The sequence below is a fragment of the Oncorhynchus keta genome, unplaced genomic scaffold (genome assembly GCF_023373465.1).
Source record: "Oncorhynchus keta strain PuntledgeMale-10-30-2019 unplaced genomic scaffold, Oket_V2 Un_contig_22167_pilon_pilon, whole genome shotgun sequence".
Taxonomy (NCBI): Eukaryota; Metazoa; Chordata; class Actinopteri; order Salmoniformes; family Salmonidae; genus Oncorhynchus; species Oncorhynchus keta.
The window spans coordinates 170-15,402 of NW_026282786.1; the positions used below are offsets into that span (position 1 = coordinate 170).

Consider the following 15,233-nt stretch of genomic DNA (forward strand, 5'->3'; position numbering starts at 1 on the left):
GAGGGAGAGAGAGAGAGGAAGGAGAGAGGAGAGAGAGAGCAGAAGGAGAGAGAGAGGGAGAGAGAGAGCGAGAGCAGAAGGAGAGAGAGAGGAGAGAGAAAGGAGAGAGAGAGCAGAAGGTGAGAGAGAGGAGATAGTGAGAGAGGAAGGAGAGAGAGAGGAAGGAGAGAGGAGAGAGAGAGAGGAAGGAGAGAGAGGAAGGAGAGAGAGAGGCACCTTGGGTGTCTTGTTGGTGGGTGGTTTTCTGTCTGTGGGGGCGGGGCTTATGGGGACACAGAGCTCCTCCTCATTGGTCCCTTCATTCTCTAGTTTCGGCTCCTCTACTACGTCTGCCGACTCAGACTTCTTAGGCACTTCAACAGCAGACATAGAAAATCAACACAATAGACACACACCATACCAGCCTAACCCTTTACATGAATGACATGGGGGAGAAATAGGCGCAGGTCTCGTTCCAGGTAAAACAAATCATTGATGTTTTGGTCATCTCGGCCGTCACAATGACACAACGAGAGCCCTTCTGAGGCCAGTAACTACCTCTCTTCTTCTTCCTGCAGTCTCTGATGAGCTTCTGTGTGATCCTCTTCCAGCGCGGCTGGGCGCTGAGCAGCTTCAGCTTGGACACGATGGAGAGGTCGCTGCTCACGGCAGGACGCAGCTCGTTAAACAGGAAGCGCAGCCTCTCGATGACAGGAGCACAGACCTCCTTATAACTACGACCCTGCTCCTGGTGAGTCTGGAACAACGAGGAGAGAGAGAAAGACACTGTATCTAAACCCAAATAACAAACCCAGGCCCTACAATCACTAGCCTGGTCCCAGATCTGTTACTGCTGTAAAGGCAACTTCTATGATAAGAGTTGGCTATACAGCACAAACAGACCTGGGACCAGGCTACAGAATAACATGGAATTACTTTTTCTATTTAGGATGAAATGATAGGCAGGTATGAGGTATACCTTGATTAAAGAGCATTTAGCCTGGTACACCATGCGACACACGTCAATCACAGATCTGGGGAGGGACCTCTGCTTCCCCTGCTCCACGCCCAAGGCACATTGGTTGACGAGGGAAAGGGCGATGTGACCTATGAGAGGGCCAGACGCTGCCGTCAATCACCCAGTAACCAATCAAATCACTTGATAAACTAGAGAACTTCTAAAAAGCCCTCTGTTACTATATAGACAGTATGACCCCTACCCTCTGTATGACCCCTACCCTCTGTATGACCCCTACCCTCTGTTACTACATAGATAGTATGACCCCTACCCTCTGTATGACCCCTACCCTCTGTATGACCCCTACCCTCTGTATGACCCCTACCCTCTGTTACTACATAGACAGTATGACCCCTACCCTCTGTTACTACATAGACAGTATGACCCCTACCCTCTGTATGACCCCTACCCTCTGTTACTACATAGACAGTATGACCCCTACCCTCTGTATGACCCTACCCTCTGTATGACCCTACCCTATGTTACTACATAGACAGTATGACCCCTACCCTCTGTTACTACATAGACAGTATGACCCCTACCCTCTGTTACTACATAGACAGTATGACCCCTACCCTCTGTATGACCCCTACCCTCTGTTACTACATAGACAGTATGACCCCTACCCTCTGTTACTACATAGACAGTATGACCCCTACCCTCTGTTACTACATAGACAGTATGACCCCTACCCTCTGTTACTACATAGACAGTATGACCCCTACCCTCTGTTACTACATAGACAGTATGACCCCTACCCTCTGTTACTACATAGACAGTATGACCCCTACCCTCTGTATGGCCCCTACCCTCTGTTACTACATAGACAGTATGGCCCCTACCCTCTGTATGACCCCTACCCTCTGTGGGACCCCTACCCTCTGTAGGACCCCTACCCTCTGTATGGCCCCTACCCTCTGTTACTACACAGACAGTATGGCCCCCTACCCTCTGTATGACCCCTACCCTCTGTAGGACCCCTACCCTCTGTTACTACATAGACAGTATGGCCCCTACCCTCTGTTACTACATAGACAGTATGACCCCTACCCTCTGTTACTACATAGACAGTATGACCCCTACCCTCTGTTACTACATAGACAGTATGACCCCTACCCTCTGTTACTACATAGACAGTATGACCCCTACCCTCTGTTACTACATAGACAGTATGACCCCTACCCTCTGTTACTACATAGACAGTATGGCCCCTACCCTCTGTATGACCCCTACCCTCTGTTACTACACACACACAGTAACCGTGTGGTTGCTAGGTTACCGAGGTCCTGGTGTTTGAGCAGGCAGCAGAGAAGAAGACGGCCTACTTCCTCCACAGGGTGCTCCAGGGGGAAGGTGATGGGCGTGATGAGGTGGTACTGTTTACAGCACCGTTCCATTTGGCACAGGAAGTCCTGCAACAGAAAAACACCAAGACGCTGTAGGTAGACAGGTGGCACGCACGCACGCACACACACACACACACACACACACACACACACACACGCACACGCACGCGCACACGCACACGCACACGCACACGCACACGCACGCGCACGCACACGCACACGCACACGCACACACACATACACACACACACACACACACACACAGTCCGGCTCCAAGGACATGGAAACATAGGATAGGGTGTAACCAGTGTTTCAGATAGCTACGGATAAATTACATATATTAAATGTAGTCACAGCTCGAAATACCAATTTGAAATGTATGACTATTACCCTAAACCTGCCATCCTCGGCCCCAAACCCCTCGGCCCCTAATCCCTGGCCCCTAATCCCTGGCCCCTAAATCCCTGGCCCCTAATCCCTGGTCCCTAATCCCATGGCCCCTACCCACTTGGCCCATGGCCCCTAACCCATCGGACCCTAACCCATCGGCCCCTAACCCCATGGCCCCTAACCCATCGGCCCCTAACCCATCGGCCCCTAACCCATCGGCCCCTAACCCCATTGCCCCTAACCCATCGGACCCTAACCTCTAACCCTGGCCCTAACCCATCAGCCCCTAACTCCCTATTTCTTGGCCCCTAACCCCATTGGCCCCTAACCCCATGGCCCCTAACCCCATGGCCCCTAACCCCATGGTCCCTAACCTCTCGGCCCTAACCCCTCGGCCCCTAACCCCATTTCTAACCCCATGGCCCCTAACCCCTCATTTAACCCTCGGCCCTAACCCCCTAATTTAACCCCATGGCCCCTAACCCCTGGCCCCTAACCCCTATTTGAACCCCTATTTGAACCCCTCGGCCCCTAACCTTCACAGTGTGGTCCTGAGTGGTGTTGTCAGCGATAGCCTGTAAGAAGGGCTGGGCGTGGTCGCCTGAGGGTGAGCCACTGGGAGTACATCTTATCTGGTGTACCCCATGGCCCTAACCCTCGGCCCCTAACCCCCTATTCCCTAACCCCTATTTGAACCCCATGGCCCCTAACCTCTCGGCCCTAACCCCTCGGCCCCTCCCTAACCCCTCGGCCCCTAACCCCCCGGCCCATAATCCCATGGCCCCTCAACCCTCGGCTCCTAACCTCCGCCCCTAACCCTTGTATTTCTTTGGCCCCTAACCCCATGGCCCCTAACCCTCGGCCCCATTTCTGGCTATTTAACCCTCGGCCCCTAACCCTGGCCCCAACCCTCGGCCCCTAACCCCATGGCCCCTAACCCTCGGCCCCCTAACCCCCTATTTCTAACCCCCTATTTGAACCCCTATTTGAACCCTCGGCCCCTAACCTTCACAGTGTGGTCCTGAGTGGTGTTGTCAGCGATAGCCTGTAAGAAGGGCTGGGCGTGGTCGCTGAGGGTGAGCCACTGGGAGTACATCTTATCTGGTGTACCCCATGGCCCCTAACCCCTCGGCCCCTAACCCCTGGCCCCTAACCCCTATTTGAACCCCATGGCCCCTAACCTCTCGGCCCCTAACCCCTATTTGAACCCTCGGCCCCTAACCTTCACAGTGTGGTCCTGAGTGGTGTTGTCAGCGATAGCCTGTAAGAAGGGCTGGGCGTGGTCGCTGAGGGTGAGCCACTGGGAGTACATCTTATCTGGTGTACCCCATGGCCCCTAACCCCTCGGCCCCTAACCCCGGCCCCAACCCTCGGCCCCTAACCCCATGGCCCAACCTCAACCCCTTCTATTTCCCCCCTGGTTTAACCCTCGGCCCCTAACCCCATGTCATTCCTAACCCCTCGGCCCCTAACCCCATGGCCCCTAACCCCTCGGCCCTAACCCTCGTTCTTCCTAACCCTAACCCCCTATTTGACCCCTCCCCTAACCTTCACAGTGTGGTCCTGAGTGGTGTTGTCAGCGATAGCCTGTAAGAAGGGCTGGGCGTGGTCGCTGAGGGTGAGCCACTGGGAGTACATCTTATCTGGTGTGCCCCATGGCCCCTAACCCTCGGCCCCTAACCCTCGGCCCCTAACCCCATGGCCCCTAACCCATCTGACCCTAACCTTTAACCCTGGCCCCTAACCCATCGGCCCCTAACCCATCGGCCCTAACCCCATTGCCCCTAACCCATCGGACCCTAACCTCCAACCCTGGCCTAACCCTTTCCCCTAACCCATCAGCTTATTGCCCCTAACCCCCCTAACCCCATGGCCCCTAACCCCTGGTCCCTAATTTCTAACCCTGCCCCTAACCCTCGGCCCCTAACCCCATGGCCCCTAACCCCATGGCCCCTAACCCCATGGCCCCAATTTAACCCCTGGCCCCTAACCCTATTTGAACCTATTTTGAACCCCTCGGCCCCTAACCTTCACAGTGTGGTCCTGAGTGGTGTTGTCAGCGATAGCCTGTAAGAAGGGCTGGGCGTGGTCGCTGAGGGTGAGCCACTGGGAGTACATCTTATCTGGTGTACCCCATGGCCCCTAACCCCCCCCCCTAACCCCTGGCCCCTAACCCCTATTTGAACCCCATGGCCCTCTAACCTCTCATGGCCCTAACCCCCTGGCCCCTAACCCCTGGCCCCTAACCCCTCATGGCCCCTAACCCCATGGCCCCTAACCCCTCGGCCCCTAACCCCCTATTTGAACCCCCTATTTGAACCCTCGGCCCCTAACCTTCACAGTGTGGTCCTGAGTGGTGTTGTCAGCGATAGCCTGTAAGAAGGGCAGGGCGTGGTCGCTGAGGGTGAGCCACTGGGAGTACATCTTATCTGGTGTACCCCATGGCCCCTAACCCCTCGACCCCCTAACCCCTGGCCCCTAACCCCTATTTGAACCCCATGGCCCCTAACCTCTCGGCTCCCTAACCCCTATTTGAACCCCTCGGCCCCTAACCTTCACAGTGTGGTCCTGAGTGGTGTTGTCAGCGATAGCCTGTAAGAAGGGCTGGGCGTGGTGCTGAGGGTGAGCCACTGGGAGTACATCTTATCTGGTGTACCCCATGGCCCCCTAACCCTCGGCCCCTAACCCCTCGGTCCCTAACCCTCGGCCCCTAACCCCATGGCCCCTAACCCCATGGCCCCTAACCCTTGTATTTGGCCCCTAATTTGTTTTTGACCCCTGGCCCCTAACCCCTGGCCCCTAACCCCTGGCCCCTAACCCTCGCCCCTAACCCCTCGGCCCCTAACCCCTCGGCCCCTAACCCCTATTTGAACCCCCTATTTGAACCCTCGGCCCCTAACCTTCACAGTGTGGTCCTGAGTGGTGTTGTCAGCGATAGCCTGTAAGAAGGGCTGGGCGTGGTCGCTGAGGGTGAGCCACTGGGAGTACATCTTATCTGGTGTACCCCATGGCCCCTAACCCCTCGGCCCCTAAGGCCCCTCGGCCCCTAACCCATCTGCCCCTAACCTTTGGCTATTTCTAACCCATGGCCCCTAACCCATCATTCTTAACATTGCCCCTAACCCATGGACCTAACCCTTAACCCCCTGGCTAACCCATCAGCCCCTATTTCCCCTAATTTCATGGCCCCTATTTCCATGGCCCCTAACCTCTCATTCTTACATTTCATATTTCTTATATTTCCCATGGTCCTAACCCCATGGCCCCTAACCCTCGGCCCTAACCCCCATTCCCATATTTCTTGTATTTCCATATTTCTAACCCCATGGCCTCTAACCCTGGCCCTAACCCCTATTTGAACCCCTATTTGAACCCTCGGCCCTAACCTTCACAGTGTGGTCCTGAGTGGTGTTGTCAGCGATAGCCTGTAAGAAGGGCTGGGCGTGGTCGCTGAGGGTGAGCCACTGGGAGTACATCTTATCTGGTGTACCCCATGGCCCTAACCCTGGCCCCTAACCCCTTTATTTCATGGCCCCTAACCTCTCGGTCCTAACCCTAACCCATTTTCATTTCGCCCCTAACCCCATATTTCCCCTAACCATTTTGAGGTGACCCCATTTTCTTCCGTTTAACCCTCGTTTCATAACCCCTGGCCCTAACCCCCCTAACCCTAACCCCTAACCCCTGGCCCCTAACCCCTATTTCTAACCCCTATTTGAACCCCCTATTTGAACCCTCGGCCCCTAACCTTCACAGTGTGGTCCTGAGTGGTGTTGTCAGCGATAGCCTGTAAGAAGGGCTGGGCGTGGTCGCTGAGGGTGAGCCACTGGGAGTACATCTTATCTGGTGTACCCCATGGCCCTAACCCCTCGGCCCCTAACCCCTATTCTAACCCTATTTGAACCCCATGGCCCCTAACCTCTCGGCCCCTAACCCCTTTTGAACCCTCGGCCCCTAACCTTCACAGTGTGGTCCTGAGTGGTGTTGTCAGCGATAGCCTGTAAGAAGGGCTGGGCGTGGTCGCTGAGGGTGAGCCACTGGGAGTACATCTTATCTGGTGTGCCCCATGGCATTTCTAACCCTCGGCCCCTAACCCTCGGCCCCTCAACCTTATGGCCCTTGTATTTCTTTATGGCCTAGCCCCTAACCCTCATTTAACCCCATGGCCCCCTAACCCCATATTTCTTTCATTAACCCCATTCCCTAACCCCTGGCCCCTAACCCCATTTCCCTATTTCCTATTTGAACCCCTCGACCCCTAACCTTCACAGTGTGGTCCTGAGTGGTGTTGTCAGCGATAGCCTGTAAGGGCTGGGCGTGGTCGCTGAGGGTGAGCCACTGGGGTACATCTTATCTGGTGTACCCCATGGCCCCTAACCCTCGGCCCTAACCCCTCGGCCCCTCAACCTCATTCCTCTGGCCCCTAACCCTCCCTGGTTTCTTCTCATTTTCTTGTATTTCTTTATTTCCAACCCCTGGCCCTCATTTCTAACCCCATGGCCCCTATTTTATTTGGCCCCGTTTTGGGCCCTCATTTCTAACCCCATGGCCCTAACCCCTATTTGAACCCTCGGCCCTTAACCTTCACAGTGTGGTCCTGAGTGGTGTTGTCAGCGATAGCCTGTAAGAAGGGCTGGGCGTGGTCGCTGAGGGTGAGCCACTGGGAGTACATCTTATCTGGTGTCACCCCATGGCCCCTAACCCTCATTTAACCCCTCATTTAACCTTTCATTCTTGCCCCTAACCCTTATTTCTCGGCCCATAACCCCTCGGCCCCTAACCCTCGGCCCTAACCCCATGGCCCTAACCCCTATCCCTAACTTTATTTGAACCCTCGGCCCTATCCTTCACAGTGTGGTCCTGAGTGGTGTTGTCAGCGATAGCCTGTAAGAGGGCTGGGCGTGGTCGCTGAGGGTGAGCCACTGGGAGTACATCTTATCTGGTGTACCCCATGGCCCTAACCCTATTTCCCTATTTCCTGGCCCCTAACCCCATGGCCCCTAACCCTATTTCTTATTTCTAACTATTTCGAACCCTAACCATTTCCCCTAATTTCCCTTTGTCATTCTTCACAGTGTGGTCCTGAGTGGTGTTGTCAGCGATAGCCTGTAAGAAGGGCTGGGCGTGGTCGTGAGGGTGAGCCACTGGGAGTACATCTTATCTGGTGTGCCCATGGCCCTAACCCCTTTCTAACCCCATATTTCTTGTACCCATGGCCCCTAACCCCATGGCCCATTTAACCCTTTCCTAACCCCTTTCCTATTAACCCCATGGCCCTTTTATTAACCCTCGGCCCCCTAACCTTCCAGTGTGGTCTGAGTGGTGTTGTCAGCGATAGCCTGTAAGAAGGGCTGGGCGTGGTCATGAGGGTGAGCCACTGGGAGTACATCTTATCTGGTGTACCCCATGGCCCTAACCCCCCTGGCCCTAACCCTGGCCCTATTTATGGCCCCCTAACCCTATTTGAACCCTCGGCCCCTAACCTTCACAGTGTGGTCCTGGTGGTGGTGTTGTCAGCGATAGCCTGTAAGAAGGGCTGGGCGTGGTCGCTGAGGGTGAGCCACTGGGAGTACATCTTATCTGGTGTACCCCATGGCCCCTAACCCTCGGCCCCTAATTATGTCCCCTAACCCCATGGCCCTAACCCCTCATTTCTTTTCGGGCCCCTAACCCCTGGCCCTATTTAACCTATTTGAACCCTGGGCCCCTAATTGGCCCCCTAACCCCTATTTCAACCCCCTATTTCTTTAACCCTCGGCCCTAACCTTCACAGTGTGGTCCTGAGTGGTGTTGTCAGCGATAGCCTGTAAGAAGGGCTGGGCGTGGTCGCTGAGGGTGAGCCACTGGGAGTACATCTTATCTGGTGTACCCCATGGGCCCTAACCCTCGGCCCTAACCCCTCGGCCCCTAACCCCCATGGCCCCCAACCCCATGGTATTTCTTGTATTTCTTGTATTTTTCTCAACCATTTCTTTTCTTCAACTCATTTCAACCCTTTCTAACCCCTATTTTAACCCCGTCTAACCCCATATTTCTTCATGACCCCTAACCCCATATTGGCCCCTAGCCCCCATTCTTATGGCCCCCTAACCCCCTGGCCCTAACCCCCATGGCCCCAGACCCCATGGCCCCTAACCCATGTATTTCGGCATTTCACCCCATTTCTTGCCCATCAACCTCATATTTCTGAACCTCATTTTGAACTCGTGGCCCCAACCCCATTTCTTTAATTTCCCATTTGGCTTTATTTCAACCCGGCCCCTAACCCCCTGGCCCCTAACCTTCACAGTGTGGTCCTGGGGTGTTGTCAGCGATAGCCTGTAAGAAGGGCTGGGCGTGGTCGCTGAGGGTGAGCCACTGGGAGTACATCTTATCTGGTGTACCCCATGGCCCCTAACCCCTTTCCCCTAACCCCTGGCCCCTAACCCCATGGCCCCAACCCCTATTTGAACCCCTCGGCCCCTAACCTTCACAGTGTGGTCCTGAGTGGTGTTGTCAGCGATAGCCTGTAAGGGCTGGGCGTGGTCGCTGAGGGTGAGCCACTGGGAGTACATCTTATCTGGTGTGCCCATGGCCCCTAACCCTCGGCCCTTCAACCCCATTTCTAACCCCCCCCTAACCCCTCGGCCCTAACCCTTGACCCCTAACCCCATATTTAACCCTATTTCTAACCCCCTATTTGAACCCTCGGCCCTAACCCCCTATTTCTAACCCCATGGCCCCTAACCCCTGGCCCCTAACCCCTATTCCCTAACCCCTCATTCTTCACAGTGTGGTCCTGAGTGGTGTTGTCAGCGATAGCCTGTAAGAAGGGCTGGGCGTGGTCGCTGAGGGTGAGCCACTGGGAGTACATCTTATCTGATTGTGCCCCATGGCCCCTAACCCTTTCTTCCTCATTTTTCATTTCTTCATTCCCTATTTCTTATTTCCATTTCTTCTTTTCTTACCCCTTTCTTTATTTGGGCCCCAACCCTCATTTCTTGTATTTATTTCATTTCTTTCATTTCTTCATTTCTTTAACCCTAGCGGCTAACCCCATATTTCTAACCTCTATTTCAACCCCCGCCCCCAACCCCATGGCCCCCTAACCCTATTTCCCTAATTTGGGCCCTCGAATTTTCTTCATTTCTTGTATTTCTAACCTCATTTCTTCCAATTTCTAACCATATTTCAGCCCCATGGCCCTAACCTCATTTCATTTCATTCTCGCCTCATTTCTTACATATTTCTTCATGGCCCCTAACCATTTCCTATTTCTAACCCCTGTTCTTTATTTCTTGGCCTTCACAGTGTGGTCCTGAGTGGTGTTGTCAGCGATGGCCTGTAAGAAGGGCTGGGCGTGGTCGCTGAGGGTGAGCCACTGGGAGTACATCTTATCTGGTGTGCCCCATGGCCCCTAACCCCTCGCCCCTAACCCTCGGCCCCTATTTCCCATTTCAACCCCTCGGCCCTAACCCTCATTTCATTTTCATTTCTTTCATTTCTAACCCCATATTTCTTCATGGCCCCTCATTTCATTTCAACCTTCTTAACCCACCATTTCATTTCATTCATACCTCGGCCCCTAACCCCCCTAACCCCTGGCCCTAACCCCTCGGCCCTAACCCCTGGCCCTAACCTTCACAGTGTGGTCCTGAGTGGTGTTGTCAGCGATAGCCTGTAAGAAGGGCTGGGCGTGGTCGCTGAGGGTGAGCCACTGGGGGTACATCTTATCTGGTGTGCCCCATATTTCGCCCCTCGGCCCCTAACCTATTTCAATTTGCCCCTAACCCCGGCCCTAACCCTCGGCCCTAACCTATTTCTTTATTTCTTTATTTCTTGTATTTATTTAATTTCTCAACCCCATATTTCTAACCCCTCATTTCGAACCTTCACAGTGTGGTCCTGAGTGGTGTTGTCAGCGATAGCCTGTAAGAAGGGCTGGGCGTGGTCGCTGAGGGTGAGCCACTGGGAGTACATCTTATCTGGTGTTCCGGCAACCAGCAGTGGTCCTCATCCTTCTCCTCGTTGTAGTTGTAGTGGATCTGACTGGTCTGCAGACCACCTTGGAAGATGGACGACTGGAGCCATTCTGATGAGAGAGAGGTAACGTGCTGGTTACGATCAGATGAATCGATCTCAAACAGCATGACCGATTGAGCCTCGATTTAAAAATCGCTCAATCTGTTTCTAGGAAAGCAGCCCTGTGAGTTCAACAACACAATCTGAAACCTGTCCACCAAGTCCCATCAAACATATGATGATGACTGATGTACTGACTAGCACATTATCTCCATGACAACAGGTCAGGGTTACTGACTAGCACATTATCTCCATGACAACAGGTCAGGGTTACTGACTAGCACATTATCTCCATGACAACAGGTCAGGGTTACTGACTAGCACATTATATCCATGACAACAGGTCAGGGTTACTGACTAGCACATTATCTCCATGACAACAGGTCAGGGTTACGGACTAGCACATTATCTCCATGACAACAGGTCAGGGTTACTGACTAGCACATTATCTCCATGACAACAGGTCAGGGTTACTGACTAGCACATTATCTCCATGACAACAGGTCAGAGTTACTGACTAGTACATAATCTCCATGACAACAGGTCAGAGTTACTGACTAGTACATAATCTCCATGGACAACAGGTCAGGGGCAAGATCAGGGTCAGGGTTACTCACTGGCACATTCTATCTCCATGGGTGACAGGGGGGTGCTGTTGGCCAGGTAAGAGGCGTGGAGGCCCAGCAGGAGTCCCAGGTTCCTCTCTGTGTCGATGAGGGGGGAGCACAGGCTGCTCAGGTCTGGGGTGGTCACTGTCTCCTGGTTGGGCTGGAGGGCACAGGGAACGGAGAGAGGAGACGGGGAACGGAGAGAGGACACGGGGAACGGAGAGAGGACACGGGGAACGGAGAGAGGACACGGGGAACGGAGAGAGGACACGGGGAACGGAGAGAGGACACGGGGAACGGAGAGAGGACACGGGGAACGGAGAGAGGACACGGGGAACGGAGAGAGGACACGGGGAACGGAGAGAGGACACGGGGAACGGAGAGAGGACACGGGGAACGGATATACCGTTTTTTTTAAATACTGTTCTGAGACTGCACCGAGATTATTTCAATGTTCAACGCCTGTTCGGGGACTATTCTGAGACTTTTCGAAGACGATTCAAAATCTGTTCGGAGACTAATCAAAGACAAAAGAACAACAGTGAGAAGTGTAACAGCTCTGAAGAAGTAATGATGAAAACACACCTCTATGTACTGTCCAACACAGAAAGCCTGCATAGACACCCTGGTGTTCTCAAACTGCAGGGCTGCTTCCAACGCAACAACAGGGTCTTCTCCTGTAAACTGGGCTATAAAGGGAGGGGACAGGTTATGCCACAATACACATTGGAGAATAAATTACATCGGTCAAAATTAAATGTAATCAAATAAGTATAGAATGAATAGATTGGCAAAAGACAACTCTGAAACCATAAAAAATGCATGTCTGTTCTGCAGTTCCAAAAGAACCGAAGTCGATCACAATACCTCTACCACAATACAACAGTTGAGTGTTTCTCCACAGTTCCATACCCAGAATGCTGTTCCCAGTGAGCGACTGGGCCTGGAAGTCTTTGATGTCATAGACTTTCCCGTCCACGACGGTCCAGAAGCCGCCATCTTTGTTGTGGTTCTCCAGGTCGGCCTTGCGGATCAGAGACATCTCCTCGTTGTTCTTCGAGCTCTGCCCTGTGAAGAACGAGCCTGTCGCAGCAGACACACACTGGTCACATTCTAACCTCACATTCTATCCCACCACACACTGGTCACATTCTAACCTCACATTCTAACCTCACATTCTATCCCACCACACACTGGTCACATTCTAACCTCACATTCTATCCCACCACACACTGGTCACATTCTAACCTCATTCTATCCCACCACACACTGGTCACATTCTAACCCACCACACACTGGTCACATTCTAACCTCACATTCTAACCCACCACACACTGGTCACATTCTAACCTCACATTCTAACCTCACATTCTATCCCACCACACACTGGTCACATTCTAACCCACCACACACTGGTCACATTCTAACCTCACATTCTAACCTCACATTCTATCCCACCACACACTGGTCACATTCTATCCCACCACACACTAGTCACATTCTAACCTCACATTCTATCCCACCACACACTGGTCACATTCTAACCTCACATTCTATCCCACCACACACTGGTCACATTCTAACCTCACATTCTAACCCACCACACACTGGTCACATTCTAACCTCACATTCTATCCCACCACACACTGGTCACCATCTAACCTCACATTCTATCCCACCACACACTGGTCACATTCTAACCTCACATTCTATCCCACCACACACTGGTCACATTCTAACCTCACATTCTAACCCACCACACACTGGTCACATTCTAACCTCACATTCTATCCCACCACACACTGGTCACCATCTAACCCACATTCTATCCCACCACACACTAGTCACATTCTAACCTCACATTCTATCCCACCACACACTGGTCACATTCTATCCCACCACACACTGGTCACATTCTAACCTCACATTCTATCCCACCACACACTAGTCACATTCTAACCTCACATTCTATCCCACCACACACTGGTCACATTCTAACCTCACATTCTAACCCACCACACACTGGTCACATTCTAACCTCACATTCTATCCCACCACACACTGGTCACATTCTAACCTCACATTCTATCCCACCACACACTGGTCACATTCTAACCTCACATTCTAACCCACCACACACTGGTCACATTCTAACCTCACATTCTATCCCACCACACACTGGTCACATTCTAACCTCACATTCTATCCCACCACACACTGGTCACATTCTAACCTCACATTCTATCCCACCACACACTAGTCACATTCTAACCTCACATTCTATCCCACCACACACTAGTCACATTCTATCCCACCACACACTGGTCACATTCTAACCTCACATTCTATCCCACCACACACTAGTCACATTCTATCCCACCACACACTGGTCACATTCTAAACTCACATTCTATCCCACCACACACTAGTCACATTCTAACCTCACATTCTAACCCACCACACACTGGTCACATTCTAAACTCACATTCTATCCACCACACACTAGTCACATTCTAACCTCACATTCTAACCCACCACACACTAGTCACATTCTAACCTCACATTCTATCCCACCACACACTAGTCATATTCTAACCTCACATTCTATCCCACACACACTAGTCACATTCTAACCTCACATTCTATCCCACCACACACTGGTCACATTCTAACCCACCACACACTAGTCACATTCTAACCTCACATTTCTATCCCACCACACACTAGTCACATTCTAACCCACCACACACTAGTCACATTCTAACCTCACATTCTATCCCACCACACACTGGTCACATTCTAACCTCACATTCTATCCCACCACACACTGGTCACATTCTAACCTCACATTCTAACCCACCACACACTGGTCACATTCTAACCTCACATTCTATCCCACCACACACTGGTCACCATCTAACCTCACATTCTATCCCACCACACACTGGTCACATTCTAACCTCACATTCTATCCCACCACACACTGGTCACATTCTAACCTCACATTCTATCCCACCACACACTAGTCACATTCTAACCTCACATTCTATCCCACCACACACTGGTCACATTCTATCCCACCACACACTGGTCACATTCTATCCCACCACACACTGGTCACATTCTAACCTCACATTCTAACCCACCACACACTAGTCACATTCTAACCCACCACACACTGGTCACATTCTAACCTCACATTCTATCCCACCACACACTAGTCACATTCTAACCTCACATTCTATCCCACCACACACTAGTCACATTCTAACCCACCACACACTGGTCACATTCTAACCTCACATTCTATCCCACCACACACTGGTCACATTCTAACCTCACATTCTATCCCACCACACACTGGTCACATTCTAACCTCACATTCTAACCCACCACACACTGGTCACATTCTAACCTCACATTCTATCCCACCACACACTAGTCATTTCTATCCCACCACACACTGGTCACATTCTATCCCACCACACACTGGTCACATTCTAACCTCACATTCTAACCCACCACACACTGGTCACATTCTAACCTCACATTCTATCCCACCACACACTAGTCACATTCTATCCCACCACACACTGGTCACATTCTATCCCACCACACACTAGTCACATTCTAACCTCACATTCTATCCCACCACACACTAGTCACATTCTATCCCACCACACACTGGTCACATTCTATCCCACCACACACTAGTCACATTCTAACCTCACATTCTAACCTCACATTCTAACCCACCACACACTAGTCACATTCTATCCCACCACACACTAGTCACATTCTAACCTCACATTCTATCCCACCACACACTAG

General features: G+C 52.2%; 1 protein-coding gene across 1 annotated transcript; it reads right to left on the reverse strand.

Annotated features, from left to right (window-relative positions):
• Positions 1 to 1,069: 1,069 nt before the first annotated feature.
• Positions 1,070 to 12,513, reverse strand: LOC118377062 (putative HERC2-like protein 3). Its single transcript, XM_052505061.1, has 6 exons — positions 12,315 to 12,513; positions 11,988 to 12,091; positions 11,412 to 11,562; positions 10,603 to 10,804; positions 2,277 to 2,409; positions 1,070 to 1,086 (listed from the first exon to the last, which is right to left on the reverse strand). The coding sequence occupies exons 1-4, from the start codon at positions 12,442 to 12,444 to the stop codon at positions 10,605 to 10,607; spliced, it is 585 nt and encodes a 194-aa protein (XP_052361021.1). The 5' UTR covers positions 12,445 to 12,513; the 3' UTR covers positions 1,070 to 1,086; positions 2,277 to 2,409; positions 10,603 to 10,604.
• Between the last annotated feature and the right edge of the window lie 2,720 nt (positions 12,514 to 15,233).